The sequence below is a fragment of the Psittacula echo genome, assembly GCF_963264785.1.
Source record: "Psittacula echo genome assembly, chromosome: 22".
NCBI lineage: Eukaryota > Metazoa > Chordata > Aves > Psittaciformes > Psittacidae > Psittacula > Psittacula echo.
This window is the reverse complement of record NC_137758.1, coordinates 6,766,077-6,793,975: the sequence shown is the minus strand read 5'-3', so window position 1 is coordinate 6,793,975 and position 27,899 is coordinate 6,766,077. Positions and strand designations below refer to the sequence as shown.

The following is a 27,899-nucleotide window of genomic DNA, read 5'->3' as shown; positions in this document are numbered from 1 at the left end:
CACTAGCAAGGAAGGACTCTGATTGTATACATTAGAACATTTATTTCTCAGAGAGAAAATATAGTCTCAGACAGTCAGATTATAGTAGGTAAAATTAGCATCTTCTTTTCAAGCATAGATTTTCTTATACTTCTCTTATACCATCTGATATAAACAGTTCTAGAAAGCAAATAAACTCACTTTCTACAATAAATAGAGCGCTCTGTGCTTTACAGCAGACTGACAGTAACGTTTGGGTCCCGGAGTAACAGCAGGATATCAGCCAATTCCAAGCCTAAAATGGCATTTCAACACCAAACCAACCCCCCCAAAACCCCAGTTCCGAAGATCTTAAAACATATACACAGGTCACGAGTCCACAGCTGAGCTACCACCTGCAAAGTGTATGTTCCTTTAAATAAATTACACTGTGGGCATATAAAAGACCCAGCAACACAACTGAGGACTTCAAGAATGGTGACAAGAGGTCTAAATAATTTAGAACAGTATTTTACAGCTATTTACACATCGTCCTTCCCTTGCCACACTCCCTAGGCATTATTAATATTATTATTTTTACAAAATCCTCTGCCCCATCTCTATATGTTACAGGAATCTCTTCCTTAAAGTGTGGTTCCACATCCCAATGTATAAGAAGTGGTATCTTAAAAAAGTAGACCAAGTAGAAATGGCAGTGATTACTCCCCATTAGTCATTAGCAATTATTATTATTTTGATCCCCCCCCCCCCACATTCTCTTCAGTATGAAAAAGTTAAAATGATAAAAAAATACTGAGTTAAAAAGCGAAATGATGATATTTCAATCTACAATCTTGCTCTGCACCTTTGGTTCTTCACATGGGAAAGCAAAAAGGGATACACAGCACAAGAAATCACCAAGTCCTTGGCTAATAGAAAAGATTTCGTCATCAAGTTTCCAAACGCGAGTTGTCCCTGGTTTTTGCAATGCAAACCCAAAAAGCCAGGGATTGTCTGCAGAGCTGGGTTTGGGATTCAATGGATGACAACGCTGGAGACCCACACACTGGGGAATGGATACATGTGCATGGGAGAAGGAAGAAAGGCAGAATGGTCATGTGCTCTATTTAGGGCTTGGTTTCAACCCAACCCAAGCCAGAGGAACACAGTAGGGACAGAAAAAAAGAAAAGAAGAGGAGCCTTACACCAAATGTGCATAAGCAACACAAAAGATGCACCTCCCTCCAACCCTGATCAACCTCAGTGCCTGCAAAGCTGCTCCAGCTCATCAGACACCTCCAAAAGTAGTTTTGCTTCTTAAAAGAAGGAAGCTCTCCTTGCTTAGACTCAGTTCTGTACTAAACCATGATATGAAATGCTGGAACAAGTACAGTCACAGAAATCAGCCTATAAATGTGAAACTACCGAAGAAATGTCTAGGACATACACACACACAAATCAGGTACTTTGCTTTCCATATTTAAAGCTTTTCCAGGTAAGTGTGTGCAGCAGAGGGGAAGGTTACCAAAATATCTCAAGCTTTTGTAAACTGAGAGAAATCGAACACGAAAACACTATGGACAGAGGCAGGAAGATCAGAAGGTGAGCTCCCAGCTACGCCTTTTGGTTTTGAATGTGATGGGATGATCAATGTCATTTAAAACAAAGTAAAATGAAAAGGCCAATGACGGTTTGGGTAAATTTGGCACAAGAAAGTCCAGTTGCGATTTCCATAAAGGATCCTGGTTCAGTTACAGTGGTCACGGGTTCCTGGGAATTACTCAGGGCTGGTTGATGCCTTAAAGCCCCCTGAGGGAGGTGCCCGAGGTCCGAACATCCCAGTGCTGTGCTCTGCTCACCACATCGGCTCACCTTGGCTCCTGTCACAGGCAGCTTCTCCTACCTACCTTCCTCCTGGCCCTGTGGACTCTACATTTCACCTCCTGCCAGCTCTTCAGTGAGACACATTCAGAAAGAAGCTGGACAGGCTTTTTGGCACATTTCAGGGTACTTCAAGGAGTGCTGACAACTGCTGGGATCAGTGTCCCCTGGCCGGTCAGTGCACGCACTGATCCGCTCTGCCACTGCAGCGAGCGCGGGCTCTGGAGGAAAAGGAGGACCAGCCACCCCGAGCCCTTACAGGTAGTTGGATGTAAGGAAGGGATGATCCCCCCGCACACGGCTCATGTGGATCATGGCTCGGTCATATGCCACCTGCACAGACTTGCGGATGCTGGTTTTCCGTCCTTCCATCATCTTTAACTTGTCCACTGTGTCGTCCACGCCGAGGGGATAGACTTTGTCACGTGGAAGCCACTGCCTGCAACAGAGAGTGCAAAGCCCAGTCACCAAGGACATCCAGAGGGGAAAGGGGAAGGAAGAGCGAAGACCTGAAGACCTCCTGACCTCGTAATCATAGAATTAACGAAGCTGGAAAAGACCTTGAAGATCATCAAAGTGCATCCATTCCCCAGCACTGCCAAGGCTACCACTGACCCATGGCACTGACGGCCTCCCACACTCCCTGCAGGAGACTGCTCCAATGTGCCTGGTTCTCATACCCACCCTAAGTGGCTCCTTAAGAGTGTGAACATTCACCAGAGCAGGGCAAAGCTAAGGAAATGGTGACTTCCCTTGGGAAGGTAGTTTCAATTTCAAGTTTGGATTTAGGCGTTTTCGGAACTGACGACTACAGCACCAGGAAGCATGGCACTGCCACTGATGTTCTGCTAAACGTCATTTATTAGTACCTCTTTGAAGAGCACGCCCTGTACCAAGTGGTTCTGGTAATCTAGGACAGTGAAACAATGCACTGTACTAATAAAAAGCCTCAGGAGTGTGTCCCTTGGCACCTCTTTTCCCCAGAAGACACAAACATCCATCAAGTGATGCAAACATGATCCCCTCCTCAGCTTCCCCAAGAGGGGCAATGTTCACATTATTCCTTCATCCCCTTGCCCTTCCCTTATCTCCTGGTTCCCTGCTCTTCCAGGGATGCCAGCAAAGACCTTTCCCAGGAGACTTAAGGAGGAAAAGGGCTCTCAAAGTACCACTAGGCTCCTTTTCAAATTCATGTTCCCATGTGGCATTTGCTGGTTAAATAATCCAGTGGGTTCCGCACGTGGCTGCTGCCTCATTGTGGGGACTCACCTCTTCCAGCGTAATTCTCCAGTGTTCCAATTTTCCTATTGTTTCATACATGGATTTCAAAGCTTTATTTTTTAAGGGACATCACTGGTTTGTGGCTTATTATATGTGGCTGGGTTATTGTTACCATGTGAGCATGGTAACATGGTCAGCCACTGATATTAAAATCAGCAGATGCAGTCTGAGATAGAACAGGCCTTGAGGTATTTCACTTGCCCTGAACCAGGTGCTTACACCTACATTTCCATCTTACATAAACACCTTGATTTGAAAATTGCAGGTACTCAGCACCTCTGACAAAATCAGGCAAGTCTAAATATGGAACGAACCCAGCAGCTGGAAAATGTTACCCTGGAGATTTTTGGCCAATCTTTTGTGCAGCACTGGAACTGGCTGCTCAGTCTGCTGGTGTTTTAAAGTCAAAGGCTCTCTCTAATCTGCTGCAGATTTGGACTATTACATTGGTTCTCCACGTGCCTCAGTATTTTCGTGGTGATGTGACCTGTGGGTGAAGGATGCTGGGCTGTTCACCATGTTAGATGCCATGCCTTTGGGCCAGGAAAAGCATGCTGCCCTCCTTATGGCTCTTCGTGACTGCTGCATGTTTAAAATCTCCAATTTCCATGTAACATCACCATAACCGCTGCATGCTCCCATATACCAGAGATTATGTTAAATCTTCTTCCCTCTCTGCCACAGCACTCACCAGGTTCTCTTGTTGTCAAAGAAAAGGACAAGAAAGAGCTTTTCTCCTGCCTCTGTCTGCCTCTGTTCCCCCAACTTCAATACATCCACAGGTGGAACTGGGATGGGGACTCCGTTGTGGAGCAAACCTTCACGTGGCATCTTGGGATCGATTATCTAGTGATATAGGGAAAGGACACTTAAGCACAAACCCCTCCAAGTACTGCAGAAAATGCATTTTCTTTTTCTGTTCTTTCAGTCTATCCAAGCTAGACAATGAAGCTCTACTTGGGATGGGTAAGCACAATGTTCTGTCTCAGTGGCTCTTTCTGTCTTCCCCTGTGGAAGAGAAGCCAGTCAGTCCAAAAGTCAGGCACCTGACGTTAAGAAAGGGAAAAGCTTTAAGTATGTTGTTCTGCATGGATGTAGCTGCATTTACACCAATTGTAATTTAGTAGAAACTCAGTATCATTGTGTTCAATTAAGGGTTTTCCTCCCTCACTCCAAATTCATACAACAAACATAGCACCACTGCTGTAGGCAGCAGGCACAGTGAGGTTAACACCAGCTCCAGTCCATTGCAGTCCAGTTGACTTCAGTGGCATCGCTCAGATTTATTCTGCTGCTAGAGCAGAATCAGGATCAATATTCTGAGAGAGTGGACGAGCAGTTCCAGCTTTATCAGGGATGGGGAACACAGACTTGGGTCACTGGAGAGGAGTAACAACAGACAGTTATTGTCCCCATATAAAGCAGAAGTCAGTGGCAGACATCTGTACTATGTGATTATGGCAGGAGAAGCAAAGGGTGGACACAATCACAGAATCGCAGAATGGTGCAGGTTGGAAAGGACCTTAAATATCATCTAGTCCCAACCCCCTGCCATGTGCGCAACGCTCAGTGTGCTCCTGGTTGCCTCCTGATCTTGGCAACTAAGGGCTCAAAAAAGCAGCTTGGCTTTGATGTGGGCCAACTGCAGGAACTGAAGTGAAGACACTTCAGCACTGCAACAGACTGTTACACAAATATGCCTTTTAGGGGGCAATCTCAATGTTTAAATCCATGCTAACGTGCAGTTTAACTCTGGCCATAGCAACACAGAGATCTAAAAGTGCTTTGGCTGGCCAACACAGCTAGCAGATCCACAGCTGTTCCCTCCTGTGGGCTCCCACTCAGAGATGGCAGAAGAGCCACGTCTCAAGGGATCTATCTAAAAGCAGCAGAAAAACCAAAATGTTGTTCTATCCCATGTTCTTATTTACATACTCACTTCAGCCATCTCTGCTGGTAACTTAGCAAGCACGTAAAAGGCCGCAGTGGTACTGGCACTTCCTAGCAACAAGTGCATGTTGTGCCTGGCTTTGGAGCTGAAGCCAGCTTTATGGATTTCACCTTAACAGTCAAATATCCAAACATGGATAAACGTTAAGGAACTATAGTCATAGGACTAGATGCAAACACATTAATATATTCTCATATTTAAATCAAATATATGGCTATTGGAAGAGGATATGTCCATCACAAGACCATAGGGAGCTGTATTCACTATACAGGAAACTGCAGGCAGTTGGACACCAGTGGAACCTGGTGCCCGCCTTTGTAAAATGTAGGTCTTCTCATGCCAGCAGTACTGATCACTTTCCCAATACCTACAGAGTGAACAGGAGAGGAGAGGAAAGATCTCCTCCTATTCCTGGCACCAAGAGAGAAACGTTTTATGAATCCTCTGCAATGCTCAGAAACAGTGAGCACAGGAAAATTCACTGTGCAAAGGCAAAAGGAAATGAAAAGGGCACACTGTATGACTTTGGGAAGTTTTCCTGTTCTGCCTGGTTACACTGCACACTAGCACTGTGTTCTGGGCTACCTGCAACGCGGGTACAAGATGCATGAAAGCACTGGTGTACTTACCAAGGCAGGGTAGGAGGGATAGCCACGGCACTTGGCCCACACGAGCTCCAAGGGCTCCAGCTCAGCCTGACTCTCAAAGGACATCAGGAGGGTCCTGCCTAAGGGACAGAAGGAGACATGGCTTAGGAAGGTGATAGCTAGCCAGGGCCTTATGATAACACAAGAAACCACACGATCATCTAACCTGGGTGTGATGGCCTGCACTGTCCCAGCAGCAATCAGCTACAAGAGATGAACCACTCTTGTACTTAGAACATACTGACAATATTTCTGTTTTCTTCTTTTATTTGATTCTTCAGCAAGCAGAAAGCTGGAATTTCACCTTTTTTACACAACAAACCTATTGTCCAGCTCTTTGTCATTTAATCATCTGCATAATCCCAAACCATTTCTCTTAACCAAGATCTAGAGCAAAATTGAAAGCTGTTCATTGTTTGCACCTATATGCATTCAGTATCCAAACCAGAGGTGGTAAGGCCTCTCTGCTGCAAGGAAGATCTCATCTGCAGTAAGTTTATGGTAAAATGTAAGGTGCAGTGAGATCCAGCCTGGCCATGGCAAATGTCCAGCCATCTTTATGCTCTGTCAGTACAGTCATGTTCTGCATTAAGATAACACCAGTCTCCTAGATCATGGGTCTAAGTCTGTTAGTGCATGTAGCTTCAGATGAACTCTTCAATATGGAACTATGAATCAAATTCAATTCTAGAGTGAACAGCTGCTATACCACTGAAATCAAATGGGTATATGAGAGATGAATTTCATCCATTAGGCTCCACCAAGCCAAATCCATCCTCAATGGAACGGATGAAGCTGTATCTGAGATTACTTTGAACTATTGTTCAGACAGCTCCTTTTTACTCCTCCTAAATACAAATCTCTAGATTATTCTGATACCAGAATACTGTGGGGGTATTTGATGTCTGTGGGAAATGCCTGGTTCTAATTGGCAGAAGTCTATTAGCCATTAATTTTTCAAACTTCAGTCGGAAGTATGGCATGGCAAAGGATCCATTCAAGACATGAATAACTCATCTGCCAGCTCCTGGTCCTGGAAAAGGAGTAACCTCCATCAATGCAAATTTTACAGCAACTAGTACTTGCTCTGGGGGAGAAATGGTCAAACACTGGCTTTACCAGACCTCAAACTGAATCTAGAAAACACTGAGTATGACCCAAAAGAGCTACCTGCCAAAGAGATCTGATGTCCTTCTCCACTACTGCATTCCAGATGCTCTCCTCCGTAAGGAAATGATGTTCTAATCCACAAAATTCTCCCACTGATTCTAATTCTCCCAGCACCAGCCCTGCTCTGTGAGCTTATCTCCAAAGCAGCCTGCTGAGTGCCTGGGGTCTGCGATAATAATGGTTCACAGGGAGATGGGAGCCAGTACACAGGAGCTGTACAGAGAGTACCAGGGAGTTAAAGCTGAGTTCTGATTTCAGCATAAACCTGCCATAACTCGAGCACTGACACACTGTAAGAAAGACAAGAATCTGCTCCTGTGAGCACTGCAAGATGGGTGTAGTGCCTTGTGTAGGACTAGAGGAGCGTGACTTAATTTTATAGCTGTACAGCACAGTTTGGCAAAGACGACTTTGTTACAAAGACCCTGAAAGCAATGACAGCAATACAAGAGGGAGCAGCCACAAAGTCATCTCCAGAGAGACTTCTCTTATATAAAATAGTGATTTACTGCTTGAATTGCAGCATGACTAAAGAGAACTAGTCACAAAACAGGTGAAAACAGTGCCAGGTACATCATACACACCAGATGTACAGAAAGCACCCATCTGAGAAGAACACCAGCAAATGTGAAGGCAGGAAAAACCTTTTATGCAATAACCTACACTTGTAACCAAGCAGGCAGCAATGCACGGGCAGGTAAGCAGCCTGACAGTACAACCTGGGTAGTTCACCCAGGACTAGTTCCTGCATTGAGACCTTCTCCCCCTGGATCAGATGGAGCGTTGGGACCAGCGCAGAGCTGTTCTCACCTGAGCTGCTGTAATCAGAGTCTCCATTCACACCATCCAAGAAGGGCACTCGGGAAAGAGCTGGCTTCCCTCGACTCCGCTTGGGAGGCATCAAACCGCTGTTGGAAAGATACGCAAAAGTAAGGCATTGGGAGAGAGCAGATTACCCTTGAAAACAAAGCCAAAGAAATGGATTCCCCAGCTCTGTTTAAAACACTGTAATCACTGACATGAAAAGAACAGTGAATCATCAATACATTTCTTCTGGTTCAAGTACACTGGACATCATCCCAGTTTTGCAACAAGCAATGAAAGAGGCCCACCAGAAACCAAGCTATGAACAAAGAAAGAAACCCAGCAAAGACCTCATGCTGAAGAGCTGACGTGGTAATGTTTGGAGCTTGCATGATCTCAGCCAGTTGTGTACTGACTTCAGAGACATTGAGCAGCCCTCCAACATGGCTCCAATATAGAATCAATCATAGAATCATAGAATCATGATTTGGGTTGGAAAGGACCTTAAGATCATAGAGCTCCAACCCCTCTGCCATGGGCACGGACACCACACACTAGACCATGTCAACCAAGACACCGTCCAACCTGGCCTTGAACACTGCCGGAGATGGAGCATATCTATGCAGTTGAGACTGTCTCAGCCCATGGCCTTCACCTCATTACTACAAATATTACAGACAGAAAACTGACTATCATCTCCACCTCAAAAAATAGGGGGTTTTTCACTTCTTGAGGATTTTTTTTCTATTTTTCTTTTAAAGCTTTCTAATAACCCATTCTGGGTAAATTTGGTGCTCAAAAAGAAAGACTGGAGGAAAAGGAGTAAACAGAGCAGTTCCTGAATAGAATAATTGTACAAGTTATCCATTAGACATCAGCTTGGTTTTAATTCCTTGTTTTGTGGATGTCACATAGCTCTAATGTAATTTTTGCTATGTGAATTGCTGGCAATTATCGTAGTAAGCATTTACATCGCACGTTTCATCTTCAAAGTACTATACAAACACCAACTAACAAGTCCCCACACTCCCCTGTGAATTCCAATTTGTCTCCCTTGCTTACAGAGGGGCAAACAGAGGTGAGTACAGTGTGGCCATAAGGCCAAGATATGGTTTGAAAGGAGGATCCTGGCTTCTGGTCCTGACTGTACCCTCACCCAGTGAAGGATTTCTGCATGACATAAGGGCCCTCATTTAAATGATGCTTCAACTATGTGTGAATCCAGGTCTCCTTTTTGTTCCCTTTGATGCAGCTCCTTACTTGACAAGTTTATCACAATAGAATCACAGAATAGTTTGGGCTGTGTGAAAGGATCTTCAAAAGTGTTTTAGTCCAACCCTCCTGCAATGACCTTCTGGTGAGATCTGCATGGGCTGATGCCTCTTTTGTAAGCATCCAGCTAATAGAAGAGGCAATGACTGATCTGAAGATCAGAGCACACAGCCCAGAGAAGAGGGGAGAGATGACGAAATGGGTGGGTGTCCCACCTCAGAGAAGAGCTGGAGGTGCCATGCCTCCAAGGGGCTCGGCCTGTGCCCAGACATCATTTACTGTGGTGCCACACGCTTCCCTCAGGCTGTTTGGCACCTGACTGTGGAGCAGGACCACTCTGCCACAGGGAAAAGCCTGGCACCAAAACTGCTTCTCTGAAACCAGGATCTTGCCCTTCATCATGGGCAAAAAGCACCTTTGTGAACAGATGTATAATGGAAACACTAATCAAACCTGAGCTACAACTGCAAAATTATCCACCTCTTTTGACAGCCAACATTTAGGATCACTCTGCAGAGCAGAGCAAAGTTTTCATTTGAAAAATGCTCCTGGGATTCAACCAGAATAATGCATTACACAGCTCATACATGTTCAGACCTGGGAATGGGTGGACATGGGGAGTTTTATGATTGTAAGTGCCCAAATGACACTGCAAGCTTGAAATCTTACAGGACTAACTGAGTACATGCATTGGGAGGAAATGTCTGAACATATTTCTCTAATGATGGGTCATCCTTGGGGTCATCAAAGACAAGCAGAGGGCAACAACATGTTCAAGGCACTGAAAATATTACTAAGAATATCAATAAGAAAGTCGTGCTTCTCCCTGTCCTGGATGATCTTACCCATGGAGGTCAAATGTCCTCAGCCTGCCACACACAAAGGTGATTGTGGCAAAATGCAGGTTTTACCATGCAGTAAAAGGGCTGTGAAATTACTAGAGTCAGTGTTAGGAGGGCTGGACAGGTAGACCAGAAAATAGATATGGTACCCCAACATCTGACCAAAAGATGACAGATGTTTGCTTTAAGTCTGTTCAGGTCTGTTTTAAGTGCCCAGTTCTGCTTTTAAACCTCTGAGAGGAAGAAAGCAGCAATTCAGCAGGTAGCAGAAGTTCAGCTTCATCTGTAGTGCTGAAGAGGACATTTAAGTTCAAAGTTTTTCTGCCTTTGGCTCTCAAAAGCCGCAAGAAGGTATGCATCCATCAGCGGAGGATGTGCATGCATTGAGGAACAGAATATCCATTTGCTTGAAAATGAAGCACTGCATTTGGGTTTAATAGGATGTGATGGAACCTCAGAAGTTCTTTGTCTTTTAGGATCAACACACAAAATAAGTAACAGTTTGGGCTGGGGTTGAAACAAAGAGGTTGAACAATAAAACGAGGCAGATTAATCCAGACACAGAAGGTGTTCTGAGGAGAGTTTTGCACGGGGCACTTACCTGCAGGCTTCAAATACCAGCCCACTGCCCACGCCAGAGCTGCACTCAGAGTCAGAGTCACTCTCTGTGTGCTTCACAAAGCCATTGGTCACTCCTGCCAAGGAGACAAGTGGGCGTCAGCCCAGACAAGAAGCAGCAACACACAAAGATGCTACCAAGGCTCAGGTGGGGCCACTGTCCCATGACTCATGTCCACAAAGATGAGTGCTTCAACGAGAGAGGAAAACTCTGTACTGAGTTCCCCAGACTCAGCTGCAACCAAAAGGTGGCCAATAAAGGTATTCCTACCCAAAACACACAAAAAATTAGGCAGTTCCTGAAGAAGCAAGTGCTAGAGAAGTGCCCAGGGATGGAACAGGAGAGCCAGCTCATCAGGAAAGCCCAGAGGCCAGGAAATGAACTACTTGCTCATCTGGCTTCCAAGTGTCATTTGGCAGACACACTGAGAGAATAATGCTCTAGGAAAAACTGGTTTCAGGCAGTTGTAGAGACCAATAAGGTCCCCCCCAAACCTTCTTTTCTCCAGAATAAACCCCTCCAGGTCTCTCAGCCATTCCTCATCACACTTGTGCTCCAGGCCCTGCACCAGCTCCACTGCCCTTCTCTAGCCCTGCTCTGAACTAAGTTACCAGAAATTCCATGTATAGTCATCGAAGGAGAGAGGTGCAACCCATTACAGACATGTCTTGTCTGCCCTATTGCAGACATGTGTGGAAGAGCTGGAGCTTTCACCAGGCACATCTGACAATGGACACTATTTCCCTCAAGCACAAAGTGAGTTTCAGGTGAGTAGTTTGGAGGCAGACATCTTTACTTTAGATTCCTACTCCCTCAGCCCCATCACACAGTTTCCAAGGGTTCAGAAGGAAGAGAAATCCCAAGGAATTACCTTTCTGTCCTGCCTGCCTGGGTGACTTCTCTCCATCACTCTCAATGCAGGTCCTGCTCTGTGGCCGCTTCTGGGCTTGTTGCTCCCCATCGGGCTGGGAGGGTGAAAGCTGCTGGTCCTCCCCATTCTCCAGGGAGCAGTCCAGGCCCCTCTGCAGCTTCACTCCATTCTTAGCCTTTTTGAACAGGACAGATGTCCGTCTGCCCACACCGCTGAAGGCAGGGCTGGAGGGGGTATCTGCAGGGGGCAAGGCCAGCCCGTTGAGCCCGTTGTCGCTGAGCAGGCGCTGGAAGGCTTGGCTCTCCTGCTGCAGAGCCTTCTTGTCAAAGAGCTCCCTGTCCAACACCACCCTCTTCTGCAGCTGGTTCAAGGACTTGCTTTCACCGATGGGTTTGAGCTTTGGAGGGTCCTGCAGAGAGTCCAGCTCTGAAAGGGAGGGCGCAGGTCCTGTGGGCTCCAGGGTTGGAGGGTGCGGGGGCTTGGAATCATCTGCTAAAGGAATAGTCTGCTTGAACATCTTAGAAATAGTTATTTCCCAAAACTCCCAAAGAGTTATTCCACAGCCATTCCCACCTTTCACAAAGGCTACAGATAGGAGAAACAGCACGTCTTGACCGCTGACATGCACTAAGAGAGCCGGAGCTAAAATCAAAGAAACACAGAATGGTTTGGGTTGGAAAGGACCTTAAGATCATTCAGTTCCAACCCCCCTGCCATGGGCAGGGACACCTCACTCTAGACCATGTCGCCCAAAGCTCCGTCCAACCTGGCCTTGAACAATGCCAGGGATGGAGCATTTACCACTTCTTTGGGCAGCCTGTTTCAGTGTCTCACCACACCTACAGTAAAGAACTTCTGCCTTACATCTAACCTGACCTACCCCTACCTAAGTTTGAACCCATCACCCCTTGTCCTGTCACTACAGTCCCTGAAAAAGAGTCTCTCCCCAGCATCCTTGTAGCCCCCTTTAGACACTGGAAGCTGCTCTGAGGTCTCCACGCAGCTTCTCTTCTCCAGGCTGAAGAGCCTCTGTTCTCAGCCTGTTTCCATATGGGAGGTGCTTCAGTTCCCTTATCAGCCTTGTGGCCTCCTCTGAACTCTCTCCAAGTCTGTTTTATGTTGAGGACACCAGAATTGCATACTCCTGTATCCTGCTATAACCTCTTACCTTTCTCCCCTTCCTCATCCCCTTCCCTTGGTGTTTTATCCAGGCCCTCCTCCCTTAGCACAGGCTCCCCATTGGGCATGGTCTTGTTCTGCTGCTGGGCCAGCTTCTGTCGAATGGAGTTGATCTCCCGTCTCAGAAGCCGGATACGTCGCGTCCGGGCACCACTGGACCGCATGGTGCTCACCATGTCCAGCTTCTCCAGAAGCTCCTTCAGCTGGGCCTCCAAGGAGAGGTGAGCCCGGTTCTCTGGGAGGAGGATGTTATCCACTGCATCAAAAGAGATTATAACAGTGAAGGGAAGGAGTAAGACTTCTTGAAGAAGCATTTGGGACCACTGCCATTCCTCATTCTCTTTGATACGATTCATGAAGTAATTGCTTTAGTTTGGGGATTCAGCAGTTGTTAACCTTGGAGCTCGGACTTCCTTCATTTGGGTAAAGGGCAGCTGATATAACTTGCTCTGCCCTCCAGTTCCCATTATTGTCCCAGAGGCAACAGTGAAAGGACATACGTCTGCACCCATGACAGCTCACAGTGCAGGTCCTTGGCAGAAACCTATTTCATTGCCAGATTAAACAACAAAATCAGACCATAAACAGAACTGGTCAAAACACAACATGTTTGCCACTCCTCTGGCTCTGCTGAAGGGCTGGCATCTGCCAGAGTGGGGCAGAGAGCTGACAGACGTGCTCTCATATATACAAGTTTCCTAACAGACTATCCATCAGAAATCTAAAAGGCTGCTACATTTATGAACTTGATGGCAGACTGCAAGCTCTGCATGCTGGATGCCAGCAATATTCTATGCTAAGTTTAGACAAGTTATTCAATCAATGCTTCGGAGCTGCATCTCCAGATGGTAGTGGAAATGGATGTGGTCATGTTGTGAATGGGAAGTCTCAGCTAGAAAGACTGCTTGTGTCCCAGGACATTAACCCTACATCAAGCTCCTGCCAGCCCTCAGTGCTCCATCGAACCTAGTTGCTTTGCACCTTGCCAATTAATAATGAAATGCACAGGCCTTCCTCAGAGCAAAGAAATCCTAGATCCACTTTGGCCCTGTTCTTTAAAATGCCAAGTTTGTACTACAGCCATGGCACATGGCTGTAATGTAACATGTAATGTAACATGGGCAGTTACAAAGCTCTTCTGAGACAGACATAGAATCATAGAATGGTTTGGGCCAGAAAGGACCTTAAGATCATCCAGTTCCAAACCCCTGCCATGGGCAGGGACACCTTCCACTAGAGCAGTCTGCTCCAAGCCCCTGTGTTCAACCTGGCCTTGAACACTGCCAGGGATGGGGCAGCCACAGCTTCTCTGGGCACCTTGTGCCAGCGCCTCAGCATCCTCACAGGGAAGAGCTTCTTCCAAAGCTGCACCTAGCTCAGAGTGCCCGGTACACCTGAAATCCTGCACTTTGAGGCTCTAAAGGAGTTAGATATACACTTAGGTAAACAGATGGATAGGAAAACTCCTGTATGCTGAATGACAGCTCTGATTTCCAGCAGGCTGAGTGACATGCTCAGAACAAAAGAACAAAGCCATGATCTACCTGAAAAAAACAAAGGCTAACACTCACCATCCTCCCAAGAAAAGCGGTAAAAGTCCTCAGTTTTGGGTGACTCAGGCAGGTGAATCCCCACATCAGTGTCAAAGCCGATGCTTTCAGCCTGCCGCCGTGCATGGCGCAATATCGCTCCTCCGAGGTCTCGGAGCCGGACAGCTGCTCGGTGGAAAATCGTGTCTTTAGCATTATACCTCATGCAGTTGGTAACTATAAGGTTAAAGTCTTCCTCAAACTCATCCAATGTTCGGTACAGGTGAGACTCCAGCTTCCGCCTCATGGTGGAAAAATCCATTGGGTTGGAAATGAATTCCAGGTAATCTGGAACCTAAACATATAAAACCTGTACAATTACAAAAACCATTTACTAGCCAACTAGAGCGCATCCATCATAAGCACTCAGTGCCCTTTCCACTAGCAAAGGGCAGCACCAGTGGTTCATTTTTGTATCACTCAGTCAAGGCAGACACATCCTGGCTCTGCAAAACATTACTGAGATGTGCTGAAGCTTCCAGAAAGCAACACACTATTTCTGGCCCAGAATGGTACCCCCACTGTGAGTCCTCTTTCGGATACCCTTTAGTCCAACTGCAGCTTGGGGTAAGGTGGCTTCCAGTGCTTCTACCCAGAACTACCTCATCTAAAACCCATTAGACACCTCTAGGAAAGAGACTTGCCTCGTTCAGGTTAACAGGCTCTGCAAAGATCTGCGCAGCATCCTTCTCCTGCAGCAGGTCCAGTGTTGTGCGCAGAAGTACGTTGAAAGGGGTGAGCTGCAGCTCCATGGCAGCCTGCTGAACCTTCACCTGGGGATGGGAAAACAGTGATGAGCACAATTATAGAGGACAGGATACATTAGTGGTGTCTCCCTCTGATTTCTCCTGAGTCATCACCGCAGCTCTACTCTGGTGGAAACCCCAGATCATCATGACCAGCCTGGGACACTCATTGCTGAAGAAATTCTGGCAAACACCTTGTCCTCTTCATGTGCAGGATGTACATCAGCAGATCTGCGGAGTCAGACTGCACAGTTCAATCTTTTTGTATGGGGAATTTGGGCTCATTCAATCTCATCAAGCCAAAACAAGAGGAAAGGCTGGCAAATTAGAAGATAATACAACTAAAAATGAAAACAGGAAGAAGCTTTTCATGCCTGGTAAAATACGCTATAGAACTCCCTGCCTCAAGATGTTATTATGCCTATTAGCAACACTATACAAAAGTTAGAAGTATGTAGGTGTTTACATAAACAACATCCGTAATTAGACTAAAGTGCACAAACAAAGCTCAGGATTTAAGCTCTCACACTTCAAGGCAGAAGCCAAACAACAACAGTGGTTAGATGTCTGCAAGTGCCTAATACAGTTTCTTCCATCCCTTATGAAGTCTGATTTCAAGTAAACAAGTTGTAGCACCAGTCTGATCTCTTACAATGAAACTCTGTTCAAAGGAGACTGGAATAGAACAGAAGTATTTAGTTCTCCTTTAACGTTTTAATTTCTTTGATCTTATAATTCCACATTATGTCATTAAATCAACCACTTCAGTAGCAAAGGAAAGCAAACAAAAAGCTGTATTTGATGTGCTAAACAACAAGACAGCATCAATAAGAGAATGAATGAAGATGGGATATAAAGACCATCCTTTTCCCCCAAAACAAGGAAAGAAGTCAAAGACTTGGGACTCTGGAGCATCCTTCTTCACTCACCTAAAAGGTGGGCTGGGACAGAGGTCCACCTAGATACACACTTTTCTGTGATATCCTTTTATAAAGGACACCAAAGTTTCAACAACCTTCTATGGATTTAGCCAACTGTCATAAGGATTTATCAAGATACTGAAAGCAAACAAAACCCAAGAATGACTTTTCTTTGATCTTCCTATCCAAAATTGCATCAAAAAAGACCTCAAAAAAGGGGTCCATCAAAAAAGCTGTGGGCGGTTTAAGGCCATGAAAAAACAGCTCTCAGAGAAGCTGTGATCACAGAGGATGCTGCTTTCCCTCTGCCTGGTTCCCTGCAGACAGCCTGAGAGCACCCAGGCAGTGCCTGAGGTCATGCACACAGGCTCACAGTGCACAGGGTGAGTCTCTAATGAAGCTGTCCTTGAAGATGCTGGTGCCAGAGAGCACAGCTGTGGCTGCAGAGACCAACCAGGCATGGCAAGCAAAGATCCTCAACATGCAAAGCTGGCAAGCTTGGGAAGCAACCTTAACTGGTGCAACTTTGGAGAACAGCACACAGATCGAAGAAGAAATTGAAAAATTTAGTAAATGGTATCCATCATAAAACTTCTTTCTTGTAAAAAAAATGGAACTAGAGGGCAAACCACATGAATTTTTAGCTTTAGAAATCAGGAGCAGAATTGTGATTTAGCTCTTTCTCTGGAGTAGGTGTTACCAACCTCCTGCAATAATCACTAAAGGTGCAAAACACCTACTCTATGCCCAGAAACAAAAGTGGTGCTGTAGGTCAAGAATCAAATCCACTATTAGTTATGCAAATCCATTTTCCCAGCTTGCTGCAGCCCAGTGCTGCTTCCGAGGGTAGAGTCTGAGCAGTGCGAGTTCGGGACTGACACAAGGAGAGATGCAAATCCAATGGTCAGACTCTGTGAGAAGAGGAAATGGCTCAAGAACTGCCCTGTTTCCTCTGTGCCTCCTGCAGCACAGGGAGCTTGCATGGGACTGAAGGTAAGTGCAGCACTCTGACAGCCAAAACTCCCTACCTGCTCCCGTTTGAGTTTTTCCCTCTTACGGATCAGCTCGATGAGCAGCCGCGCCCGCTCCAAGTCATGCCGCAGTTTCTGCCAGTACTTCAGCTCTTCCTTTACTGCACTCGTCTTCTCATCCTGCTCCTTCTGGAAGACATAGCAGCAGGGCTAGAAGTAAAATCTCTTTCTAGGTGTCCCCTGTGAACGGCTCTCATAGTCTTCCTCCTGACTATAAATGATGCCACATTTAGCTAACAAACACAACATCAGCCTTTCTGGCTATTATGTTATCTAAATCATCCTGTAGGCCTAAATCATCCTGTAGCTACACTCTGGGACCATGCTCCAGTACATACTTGGGTATAAATACCCAAGTTCATTATAGAGGCTGGAAATTTTTCTCTTGGCTGCTGTGCATGGAAGAGGCAGCCCAAAGCTTTTACAGTAGAAAGGCAAAGTGAGCAGAGGAAGAGCTAACATTATCCCCCTGTAACCAATAAGAAATAATCAGGGAAAGAGATTCACCAAAACACAAAGGAAGAGCCAATGCTGGGAGATAACAGGCTGAGAAAGTTGGGGCTGTTCAGCCTGGAGAAGAGAAGGCTGCGTGGAGACCTCATAGCAGCCTTCCAGTATCTGAAGGGGGCCTACAAGGATGCTGGGGATGGACTCTTCATCAGGGACTGCAGTGACAGGACAAGGGGTAACGGGTTCAAACTGAAACAGGGGAAGTTTAGATTGGATCTAAGGAAGAAATTCTTTACTGAGAGGGTGGTGAGGCACTGGAATGGGTTGCCCAGGGAGGTTGTGAATGCTCCATCCTTGGTGGTGTTCAAGGCCAGGTTGGATGAGGCCTTGGGTGACATGGTTTAGTGTGAGGTGTCCCTGCCCATGGCAGGGGGCTTGGAACTGGATGGTCTTAAGGTCCTTTCCAACCCTAACTATTCTATGATTCTATGATTCTATGAGCTCACACCTTCCAAGACACAGTTCAGTGGCAATCATCCATCCTTTCCTAAATCTGTAGCTTTTAAAATGGGTTTGAGGATGTACCTGAAGTGCATGCACTTTCACATGATTGCCAGGAGAGGACAATTGTTTCCCCAAGGTCTTGATGGGTTCTATTTATAGGACATTCGGTTTTAAGAACAAAGTTACAGTAGATTGCCAAATACACCAAGGAAATTCTGCATTTCCCCAAGCTCCAGACTGATGAGCAGAAAATAGGTTTTCTTATTATTCATCCAGAGCAGTCTTCATGCAAACCAAAGGCCTATAAATTCCTCCAACTACAGTAAAAATATACATGTACAACGTGCACAACATGCACAGCACCTACTGACAGGCTATGTTAGAGGGTAGAGTCCAATTGCTTCATGACTTCACCACTGACTTGAGCCAAACTCAGTGCTGTTTAACAGCATAGAGATTGAGTGACTCTGGATGCCAGCTCACAGGAGGAAGCAAAGGAGTCCAGAGCTGATGGATATGACTAAACTTCCACATGAATGTGCATGGGAGGGTCAGAAACTGAAGCTGCAGGAAGAATGACCCAAACTGGAGCTTGGCCAGGACTCTGGAGCTAACACCCTTTTTCTTGAGGAGGGGATTTCTAATCACACGTGAGGAATGTGGTTTTATGATTCATCTAAGAGATGATTCCACCAAGGGCCCATCACACCCTTGCACAGTCCTGTGTCTCCTGACTCAGGGGAAAAAGCTGGCTCCTCAACACCAGTTCTTGTGGCATGTGAAATACTAGTGGCACTGATATACTAACTCAGCTCTTCAGGCATGAGCATACCAAAAGAAGACCAAAAGGGACTTAAGTTAGTTTACCCTCTGCTCCTTTCAGCCTCATTCCTCTTCCCAGCTGTGCATCAAGCACATTCACCCCCGAAAGCAAGCTCTCCATCCTCCCATGTGGGTCCAGCTGGGCACCAGTACCTGCTCCGCGTTCCTCTGGGACTGGAGGTGTGAGTGCAGGCGCCGGATCAGGGGCACCCCATTCCTTGCCTGGCGCTTCAGCAGCCAGTAATTGTGGAGCCTCTGCATGAACTGGTTCTTCCTTTGGAGGGAGAGGCCACTGCAGATCTTGTTGAGCCTGAAGGAAGCAAAGAGGTGTGGTGGAGCCAACCCCAAAGCAACCAAGACTCCACAGACCCTGGTGATGCCATCAGAATTCCTAATGAAGCTTTGTGTGTCAATGCACACTCTGAACTATAAGTGCAACTGGTACAACGTGGAACCTCCCCACCATGAAAACATATGTGCCTGCTTTTCACAGTATAACCTAGGTTAGTAGAAGCTCAGCTGGAGGTGCTCACCAAGCACTCACCACAGCATAGTCAAAGTATGCGACCACAAATTCAGCTCCAAGCCCTCGTTTCAAAACTACTTTCAGCATCAAGAACTTTCCTGGGGGATGTTAAAGTCTGATGTTATTAAGCCAGAGTCTGAGAAACTAACTTGGTAAGAGTCCAAGAGTCATATATCACCTATTTTAACCTTTTTGAACCATTCATTAGATTATATGTGGTGCCTTATCAGCAGTTTTCCAAAGCTTATCTATCTGTTAAAATACCAGCAACACATCACCACACTTCGTATGCACCAAACTAGCAGCACTACCTAGATTTTTGTGAGAGAAGTGGGAGGCAAAACCCCACACACAGCCAAATTCAAAGCTGCCTACAACACTGCCAGGTTTAACTTGCTCTGTAATAAAAGGAGGAATTAAGAAACTCTGAAACGAGGAGATTAAAAACTACTTAATAGTAAGATGACCTCTATCTGTCTGCCAACCTGCAATGCCTGAAGTATTTTAAGAACATCTTCACAGCCATCTGTGTGAATCCAGATGCTAAAGAGCTGTTTTCAGTTAGGGACCTCCACAGATTCTGTGTTACACAGCAGTCTGCAATGGTAAAGCAAGGAAACCACAGCGTGCCCTCAGCACTCATGTGGAGTAACACTGGTCAGGAAGGGTTCTGCAGAGCGCTCTCTGAAGACAGCCAGTGCTGAGCCTTGACTGCAGATTCAGTGTTCACAAGGCGAACAAGAGGGATCAAGTCCTCCAAACAGACCCTGTCCACCTCCTTCCCTAAACCTGCGACACTCACCTGTAAGAGGGAATTTGTGTGACTGCCACCATGGGCAAAGACGAATGCCCACTGGTCACATCACCAAGCTCCTTCTTGATCTTCTGCTTCAATCTCAATTGGTTCTTCTTCAGAGACCCTTTGGGAGGGCCAGAACTGGCTTCTTCCTCTGCCTCCTCCTTCACAGAGGCCTCCTGCCTCTCAGCACCAGCAGCTGGAGACCCTTTTTTCACCGTCCCAGGTGGGGAATGACTCTCACAATAGGCGGTCTTGCGCACGGTGAACGTCGTGCCGTTGATGCTGGTCTCCCTCATAGGTTCAATCTTCATGAAGAGACCAGCTCGCTGGGCGCAGGTGACATGGAAGGCAGTATAACAGTTCACCTTGTGGCACTGGATAGCAGCTCCCATGCCCTTCTGCTTGCAGATATAGCATGTGAGCTTCCACCGAGCCGGGGGGATGTTATTTATCCCTTCAATGGGCTCCAGGAACACAGTGTTTGCAAAGCAGACCTCTGGGATCCAGATGGCACAAACCACGTGGGCCCAGCGGCCGTCGCTGGTCTGCTTGAAGGCTCCACCCTTGTTTGGGCAAAGGACACAATCCACAGGGCGAGAAGGGGACTGTAAGCAGCAGCGGCAAAGCCACTGCCCCTCAGGGATGTAGGGCACGCCGTAACACTCCTGGTGCACAGCCAGGTTGCAGATATCACAGAACAGGATGACGTTGCTGTTGTGACACTCATCGTCCATGCAGACACAGCAGAAGGCATCCTCGTCGATGAGGGACTGCTTAGCCCCGTTGTTCCGGCTCTCCAGATACGACTCCTTTTCCAACCGATCCACCAGCCACTCAAAAGTGTCAGCAGAAACTGTGCCATAACCATCATCCCTTCTCTTTTCGTTGACCATTTCCAGCCATGCCAGATCCTCCTCATCCATGTCATACTCCACCTCTACATCAAGGTCCTCAGGAGGCTTTTCAATGTACCGGTAGTAGGCGGCAGGGAGAGGAGGAGCCTCTGGCTGGCTGAAGGAGTCCACCACACGGAAATTGGGCTGGGGTAAGCGTAAAGATGTCCCTGGTGCATGTTTGGAGCAGGACTCCTTCTTCTTGCCTTTGGAAGAGGTTTTCTTATATTTGTAAGGGAAAAGGGGCTGCTCACTGTTTTCTTTGTTGCTGTTGCACTCTGTGATGTCCTGGGCAGTCAGCTCATCCTCTGTGATGATCTTTAAGGGATCGTAGATGCTAATACGATGAAGCCGCCCATCAATGTCCACCTCCACAATTCGCTGGGCCTGAGCATAGGTCAGTGTCTCCCGAGTGGGTGAGCACTTGAGGCTGTAGGGTGAGGGTGAACGCCTCCCCTCCACGCTCTGACGGGACCTCCTCCGAGGCTTCCTCATCCCTGCAGTCCAGAGACCCTGTAACAACACAGGACAGAGGACTGAGTAAGCCAATGAGACAAGCAAGGAGCAGTACAGATCCAAAAACTCACTCAGCATTGCAATAGAATAACATTTCTACCAGAGACTTCAGCAATTTCAGCCTTGCTGAGTCTTTACATCTTCTTAGATACAAGCAGGCAATGGAAATATCAACCATTTCTTGAAATGTCTATGAGAACACCCTCCAACCTTCCCTATTTGCATGTCAGGACATGTATATACCCCCATACCACCAGATCAGAAGAGTTCAAATTGATTTTACAGCAGCATCCAAACACTGCTGTGCATTCAGCTCAGCAAAACATTCAGATCCCCCAAAACCTAAATAGTACTTCTCACAGAATCACAGAATAGTTAAGGTTGGAAAGGACCTTAAGACCATCCAGTTCCAACCCCACCTCCAACACCTCACACTAAACCATGTCACCCAAGACACCACCAGGGATGGAGCATTCACAACCTCCCTGGGCAACCCATTCCAGTGCCTCACCACCCTCACAGTAAAGAATTTCTTCCTTAGATCCAACCTGAACTTCCCCTGTTTCGGTCTGAACCCATCACCCCTTGTCCTGTCACTGCAGTCCCTGATGAAGAGTCCCTCTCCAGCATCCTTGGAGCCCCCTTCAGATACTGGAAGCTGCTATGAGGCCTCCACGCAGCTTTTCTTCTCCAGGCTGAACAGCCCCAACATTCTCAGCCTGTCTTCATACAGGAGCTGCTCCAGTCCCCTGATCATCCTCATGGCCTCCTCTGCACTTGTTCCAACAGTTCCATGTCCTTTTTATGTTGAGGACACCAGAACTGCACACAATGCTCCAAGTGAGGTCTCACGAGAGCAGAGCAGAGGGGCAGGATCACCTCCTTCGACCTGCTGGTCACGCTCCTCTTGATGCAGCTCAGGATACGGTTGCTTTCTGGGCTGCGAGCGCACACTGCAGCCGGCTCATGTTCATTTTCCCATCGACCAACACCCCCAAGTCCTTTGCTGCAGGTCTGCTCTGAATCTCTTCTCTGCCCAACCTGTGCTTGCACCTTCATATACTAAATTGACACAAGCCAAGGAGTTTGTCTCTCTTCTTTTGCCTGTGGCTTTTCTTTTATAGCCCTAGTAGCACACAATGTGCTGGATGTTTTCCAGATGGAAAGGAAAGCACTGTTCCTGTCCTATGAAAGCAGTTCCCATTTTCTTTTGGTCACGGAGCTCCATATGAGAAAACTAGCAGTGCTTCCTTAGGCTGGGATGGAGCTCCTTCAAGTTGCCCACCACTTCTTCCCTTCCCACATCGTGGATGGAAGTAGTGCAAAACTATCCTCCAGCTTTCCTCCCCCGTCTCTCACAGATGTAGCTGTTCCTTACACCCTCTCCAGACACTCAGTCCCTTCAGTCCTCACACTGAAGGGATTGTGTCCTTCCCAACAAGCAAAATGGGTCACAAAATCCCAAACACAGCCAGAGAATGAACTCAGCAATGCAGCAGGTGCTAGATGAGAACCCTTCTGCTCTTCAGTGGGATCCTTGAGGAAGCAAAGAGGGAATGAGCATGGGAACAAGCAGCAAGGATACAGATGGACTTACTAGCTCTGGGTCAGCACTAGCCCCTCTGGAGCCACAATCCATGTTCAGGCAGCTGAGCCGGTTCTGCACAGAGGATCCACAGGGGTGCAAGCAGGAAAGCAGCTAGAGAGCCCCTAGAGCACACCAGAACTGTGCAAGGGTATTTGCCCAGAGCCTTAACGAAAAGCCCAAGCCAGCTCTGCCCTTACAAACTGCTAATCAGCAACCCAGATAATTATTTGAGAGTCGGCCCTTGACATTAAGGACGTGCCCATCACGGGGAGCAGAGTAGAAGCCTGGAGCCTGGATGAGATGATCTGGGGGAGGATGGGGACATGGCAGGAGAGGCCTGGTGATCTGAAGGCAAAGGAGAGAGGCAGCAAAGAGGCAAAACTGAGAGGAAGCCAAGTGAGTAATGCAAGTGAGAAGTCAGGGATGGGAACATGACTTCTGGGAAGAAACGGGCTGAGGCTGCAACAAATGAGAGAGGAGACAAAGAAAAGCAAATGATAAGTCAGCCCAGAGCTTATCTGTTGCTACACAGAGGCCTAACCAGAACCTTACCCTTATTTAAGCCAACCCACACTTTCAGTCCCTTTGTGTGGGACCTGCAGACAAGAAAACACACTCCAAACCCGTAATTTGTTCTTGGCCACTGCATTATTTCTGCTGTGAGGGACACAGCTCCACAAAGTCTCAAATGTGTGAGGCAGTGCAAGCAGTGCCTCGCAGGACCAGGACCTACAAGAAGTCCCTTCCAGAAGCTTACTCCAGAGAGAAGTACCAAATTCCAGAAGCAACACGTTTCTCTGCAAAGTCTTGGCTCTGTGAACCTCAAGGTGAAGCCACAACACAACATCTGCCTAAGAAACAAGCAGGCTTTGGGAAAAGTTTCCAGATTTTCCTTTGCATTCGTACAAATGAGCCGCAGGTGCCAGTTTCAGTCCTGGCACACCCATAATGATGGAGCCTGTGGGCCCAGTTTCATTTCTGATCCAAAGTACAAGATGACAACTTCCATGTACACATGGAGGTACCACAAATGTCAGGACCTTAAAGCTCTCATCAGCCACTTGGTGGGCAGAGCGCAGCTCCCCAGTTGCACTTGTCTCAGCCGAGCTCCAACAGCTTAAACCAGTAGGAAAAAGGGATTTGAAAATAAGGGTGTAAAGGTAACCTGATCAAATGGAAAAGCTGGAAAATCCTGCTCACAAATAGCTCTTAGAATTCAGGTGGGTGTAAGCAAAGAAGGTACTGGAGGCAAAAAGGTGTATGAGAAGAAGGGCATTGGAGGATAAAGTAAGTAGCATGAGCTGACACTCATCATTAATACTGTGTTCAGGAGAAACAAGGTGTTAGGTGGGAGTGCTGAGGCATGAGCAAATTCCAGTGGAACAAGCATCTAAAGGAAGGTTTATTTTACATCTTGAAAGGAAAAACAAAGGGTTCGGGGTTCCTGATGCTTTAGTGAAACGATCAGTGTATTGTCCAGCAAAATTACCCAAAGTGGGATTTTTACCACTGCCATAAACCAACCCATTGGTAAAATACACAATTACTTAGTGCTACACAGAAGCATCTAAACCAGCATTGAAATCTCTGCCAGCAAGAGCTGAGTGCCCAGGATAAGAGATGCACCCAGATACTCGGAAAGACAGAGCTACCCACCTCCAAAATACCTTGAAAGCAGCAATTAAACAACCCAGACACACTGAGCACTGAACCCTGTGACCTTGCCTGTAGCAGCAGAAACTCTGAAGCAGCAATTGAGGAATGTTTTGATCCTCTTAGCACACTTGAAAACACCTCCCAGTCACAGATGAAAAAGAATCCTTCTGCAAATAGCACCAGTGCACACTGAAACACTGAACAGCCTTGCTTTCAGTGGGGCTAAATGCTGTTCCAGCCCATGAGGGTTCTGCCCCACCATCGACAAAGGCTGAGGAGGTGAAAGAAGAAAGTTCAGCTGTCCTCTCGTTGTCACCAGTGTGCTCAAGGCTTTCCAAACACCCTCCCATCACCCATTTCTGCTGGGTACTGCGCCAGGAGCAGGGGGTGAGGTTCCTAGAGAACACAACTGAGCAAAGCTGCTGAATGCACAAAGCCACGGGGATGAACTTAAATTTTACCCAAGATGCTTGCTCAGGACCTGTTCAGTTCTCCTGAGCAGCAGCTTTCACACTGGTGAGCCAGAGAGGCTGGGGGGGGGGCTGCAAAAGGTGACTAAAAAATCATGAGCCTGCCATCAGGAGACTTAAATTTAGTACAAATGGGTCAAAAGCTCCACTGGAAAAAAACTGAGAGATCCAGGTACTAAACAGCATCACAATACAGGCCCCTATTATACACACAGACTGGACTATCCGGTGCAAGCAGATCCTCTAAAGGGCTAAATGCTGCTGTAATTTACACCTATGCAACTGTGCTGGCCATGCCCAAGGTCAAAGGGGCCCTCTTGCACCACAGAAGACTTCTGCCTCCTTCCCACCCCTCTTTCCCACTGCAGTCCTTTTCTGGCCTTCCCACACTGAACAACCAAGGTGCTGCTTTCCAGCACCAGGTTTCTTTGCTAACCTGCCAAGGACACAAGGCTGGAGTTCAAGGCAGCGCTGCTGGGGAAGTTTCCCGGCCCTTCCCAGCACAGCTTGGTGATCCCAGTGAAGAACTAGGTCCCACCACGATGAAGAACTTCAGTGATTGCAGCAGATGGCAACTGCATGGCTCTCATTCCACTCTGGTCCACCACTATTACTAGCAGTGGCTACAGCTCATACAGCCCTAAACAGTCTGAGGTTCAAGGTTACCAAAAGCCGCCACTCTTCAGGACATCAAGTCAAACATGAGGTTTGGAGATGTTCCTCTGCATCGCTGTCCCGTGCTGGCAGCCACACAGCTGTGGGCAGCTGCTTCTTGCCTTTTAAAACCCATTCCTGCGCCGTGAGGAACAGACACCCATGGAGCTATATAAGAAACATATCAGTAAATTAAAAGCAATGGATGCCAGAGGGAAAACCACCCTGGAACAGTCGCAGCCCCATTTCCACCTTTCCTTTGCCAACCAAAATGCCGTTGAAACCCCTGCTGCCCATGCCAATGTCCCTCCATGTTCCATGCTCTCCCTGGGGCCATATTCACTTCATGCCCCTGCCGAGGGTTAATGCTCCCCACACCCATGCTGACACCTACAACAAAGTGTGTCAATGCTCACCAGATACTGCCAAGAGTCGTCTGCCCTGGCATACGTAGAGATCTTTATAGACCCCCTGAGACTCCTGTAGCCAAGCTGAGCTGAGAGGAGATGCAGCAGGCCACAAGAGAGAACCTCCCGCTGGAGCAGGGACAGTGTGAGACAATTCCAGGGTTAGTTTCAACTTTTAATTCACTTCCCCTTCTGCTGAAAGGATCCTCAGCTGTTGTGCCATCACAACTACATGTTTTGACCCAACCTGGAATACAGCGTTCAGCTCTGGAGCAACAACACCCTTGTGGGACGTGGAGCTGTTGGAGTGAGTGCAGAGGAGGTCATGGAGATGCTGCGAGGGCTGGAGCAGCTCTGCTCTGGAGCCAGGCTGAGAGAGCTGGGCTGGGGCAGCCTGGACAAGAGAAGGCTCCTGAAGGGGAGACCTTAGAGCAGCTCCAGTGCCTAAAGGGGCTGCAGGAAACCTGGAGAGGGGCTTTGGCCAAGGGCCTGTAGGGACAGGCCAAGGGGAATGGCTTTAACCTGCCAGAGGGGAGACTGAGATGAGCTCTTGGGCAGAAGCTCTTCCCTGTGAGGGTGCGGAGGCGCTGGCACAGGGTGCCCAGAGAAGCTGTGGCTGCCCCATCCCTGGCAGTGTTCAAGGCCAGGTTGGACACAGGGGCTTGGAGCAAGCTGCTCCAGTGGAAGGTGTCCCTGCCTGTGGCAGGGTTTGGAGCTGGAAGAGCTTTAAGGTCCCTTTCAACCCAAACCAGGCTGGGATTCTATGATTATGCTGGGCTGAGAATGAAGTTTAAGGTAAAGTGTGAGCTTAGCAACAGATCACAGCGCACACCATCTGTGTCCAGCCTCAGCAGCAGCTGGTGGAACCGTGAAGGGCCATGAGCTGTCTAGTGCTGGCCTGGAGCAACCCTGCACAGTGAGGGCCACGGGATCCCTGCAGGGACCCTATGAGCAGCCAGTGATGTGGGTCAAGACGTAGCAGGACAGAAATAAAGCCTCTCCAGGCTCAGCACCGGGGCTCAGCACCGGGCCAGCGGCTCCGGGAGCGAAAAACATGCTCAGAGAACGGAACGATTGCAGGAGCGAGCGACGAGAGCGCAGCCAGCGCCAAATGCTATTGGCTGTCACCGCCGTCCATCCCAGCTCCACCACCAATAGCAACGCAGAGCTTTGCGGATCTAACGGGCGCGTGCCCTCGGCCCCGCCTGGGCCAATAGCGTAGGAGAAGGTGGGCGGGGACCCCTCCGAGCAGCTCGGAGGGGGAAGGGCAACATGGCGACGCGGGGGGGGTCCGGCTGACACGGCGCTGCCCGTTACCCATCCCCGGGCGCTCTCCACCGCCGCCGCTGTTTCCCCTTAGCGAGAGGCCGCGGAGCCGCTCCCGCCGCGCAGGGTCCGAACGGGGATGAAGGCTCCGCAGGCTGCGGCGCACCGGCCTCCCCCGACTCCTTCCCGCCCTCCCGGTCACCTTCCCGCGACCCCGGCGCGGGGGGTGCGTGAGGGAGGAGAGACCCCCTGAGGGAAAGGTGTCGCGGCCTCCCGCGCAGCGCTTTACCTGGCCGCCTCAGTGCGGTCTCCGCCGTTGCCGCTGCCTCCTTTTTGGGAATTTTTTTTTGTTTGTTTTTATCTTTTCCTTTTTTTCTCTTTTTTTATATCCTCTTTCCGCCTCCCCCTCCCCTCCCCCCAGGGGCGGACGGGCTCACCCAGCCGGCGGCGGGAGGGGAGGGCACAAGATGTCGGCTCCGTCCGCTCCGGCTACCGCCGCCGCCTCAGCGCCGCCTCCTCATGCCGCTGCCTCTGCTGCCGCCGCTCCTGCCCCGGTGTCGCTTCTCCCCCAGCACCCCCCTCCCCCC

General features: G+C 48.1%; 1 protein-coding gene across 7 annotated transcripts; it reads right to left on the bottom strand.

The window, feature by feature from the left end:
* Nucleotides 1–6: 6 nt before the first annotated feature.
* On the bottom strand, nucleotides 7–27,877 carry BRPF3 (bromodomain and PHD finger containing 3). 7 transcript variants are annotated; one of them, XM_080632723.1, is made up of 15 exons: nucleotides 27,602–27,876; nucleotides 25,652–25,807; nucleotides 19,866–21,268; nucleotides 18,691–18,847; nucleotides 16,759–16,890; nucleotides 14,709–14,837; nucleotides 14,047–14,359; nucleotides 12,465–12,731; nucleotides 11,870–11,938; nucleotides 11,297–11,785; nucleotides 10,408–10,501; nucleotides 7,699–7,796; nucleotides 5,701–5,798; nucleotides 3,812–3,966; nucleotides 7–2,278 (listed from the first exon to the last, which is right to left on the bottom strand). In XM_080632723.1, the coding sequence occupies exons 3-15, from the start codon at nucleotides 21,248–21,250 to the stop codon at nucleotides 2,095–2,097; spliced, it is 3,570 nt and encodes a 1,189-aa protein (XP_080488849.1). In that variant the 5' UTR covers nucleotides 21,251–21,268; nucleotides 25,652–25,807; nucleotides 27,602–27,876; the 3' UTR covers nucleotides 7–2,094. The 7 variants fall into 7 exon arrangements, with proteins under 7 accessions (XP_080488849.1, XP_080488851.1, XP_080488848.1 ...); XM_080632725.1 differs by lacking the exon at nucleotides 25,652–25,807 and having other exon boundaries at nucleotides 16,759–16,887; nucleotides 27,602–27,877; XM_080632722.1 differs by lacking the exon at nucleotides 25,652–25,807 and having other exon boundaries at nucleotides 27,602–27,875.
* Nucleotides 27,878–27,899: the final 22 nt, after the last annotated feature.

What these genes read in the sequence shown, in the direction of transcription:
- BRPF3 (XM_080632723.1), bottom strand. Translation starts at nt 21,250, where the DNA reads ATGAGGAAGCCTCGGAGGAGGTCCCGTCAGAGCGTGGAGGGGAGGCGT. An exon ending in CCCAGAGGAACGCGGAGCAG is followed by an intron (nt 16,891 to 18,690) that starts GTACTGGTGCCC and finishes TATGTCTTCCAG; the next exon opens with AAGGAGCAGGATGAGAAGAC. An exon ending in AGCCTGTTAACCTGAACGAG is followed by an intron (nt 14,360 to 14,708) that starts GCAAGTCTCTTT and finishes TTATATGTTTAG; the next exon opens with GTTCCAGATTACCTGGAATT.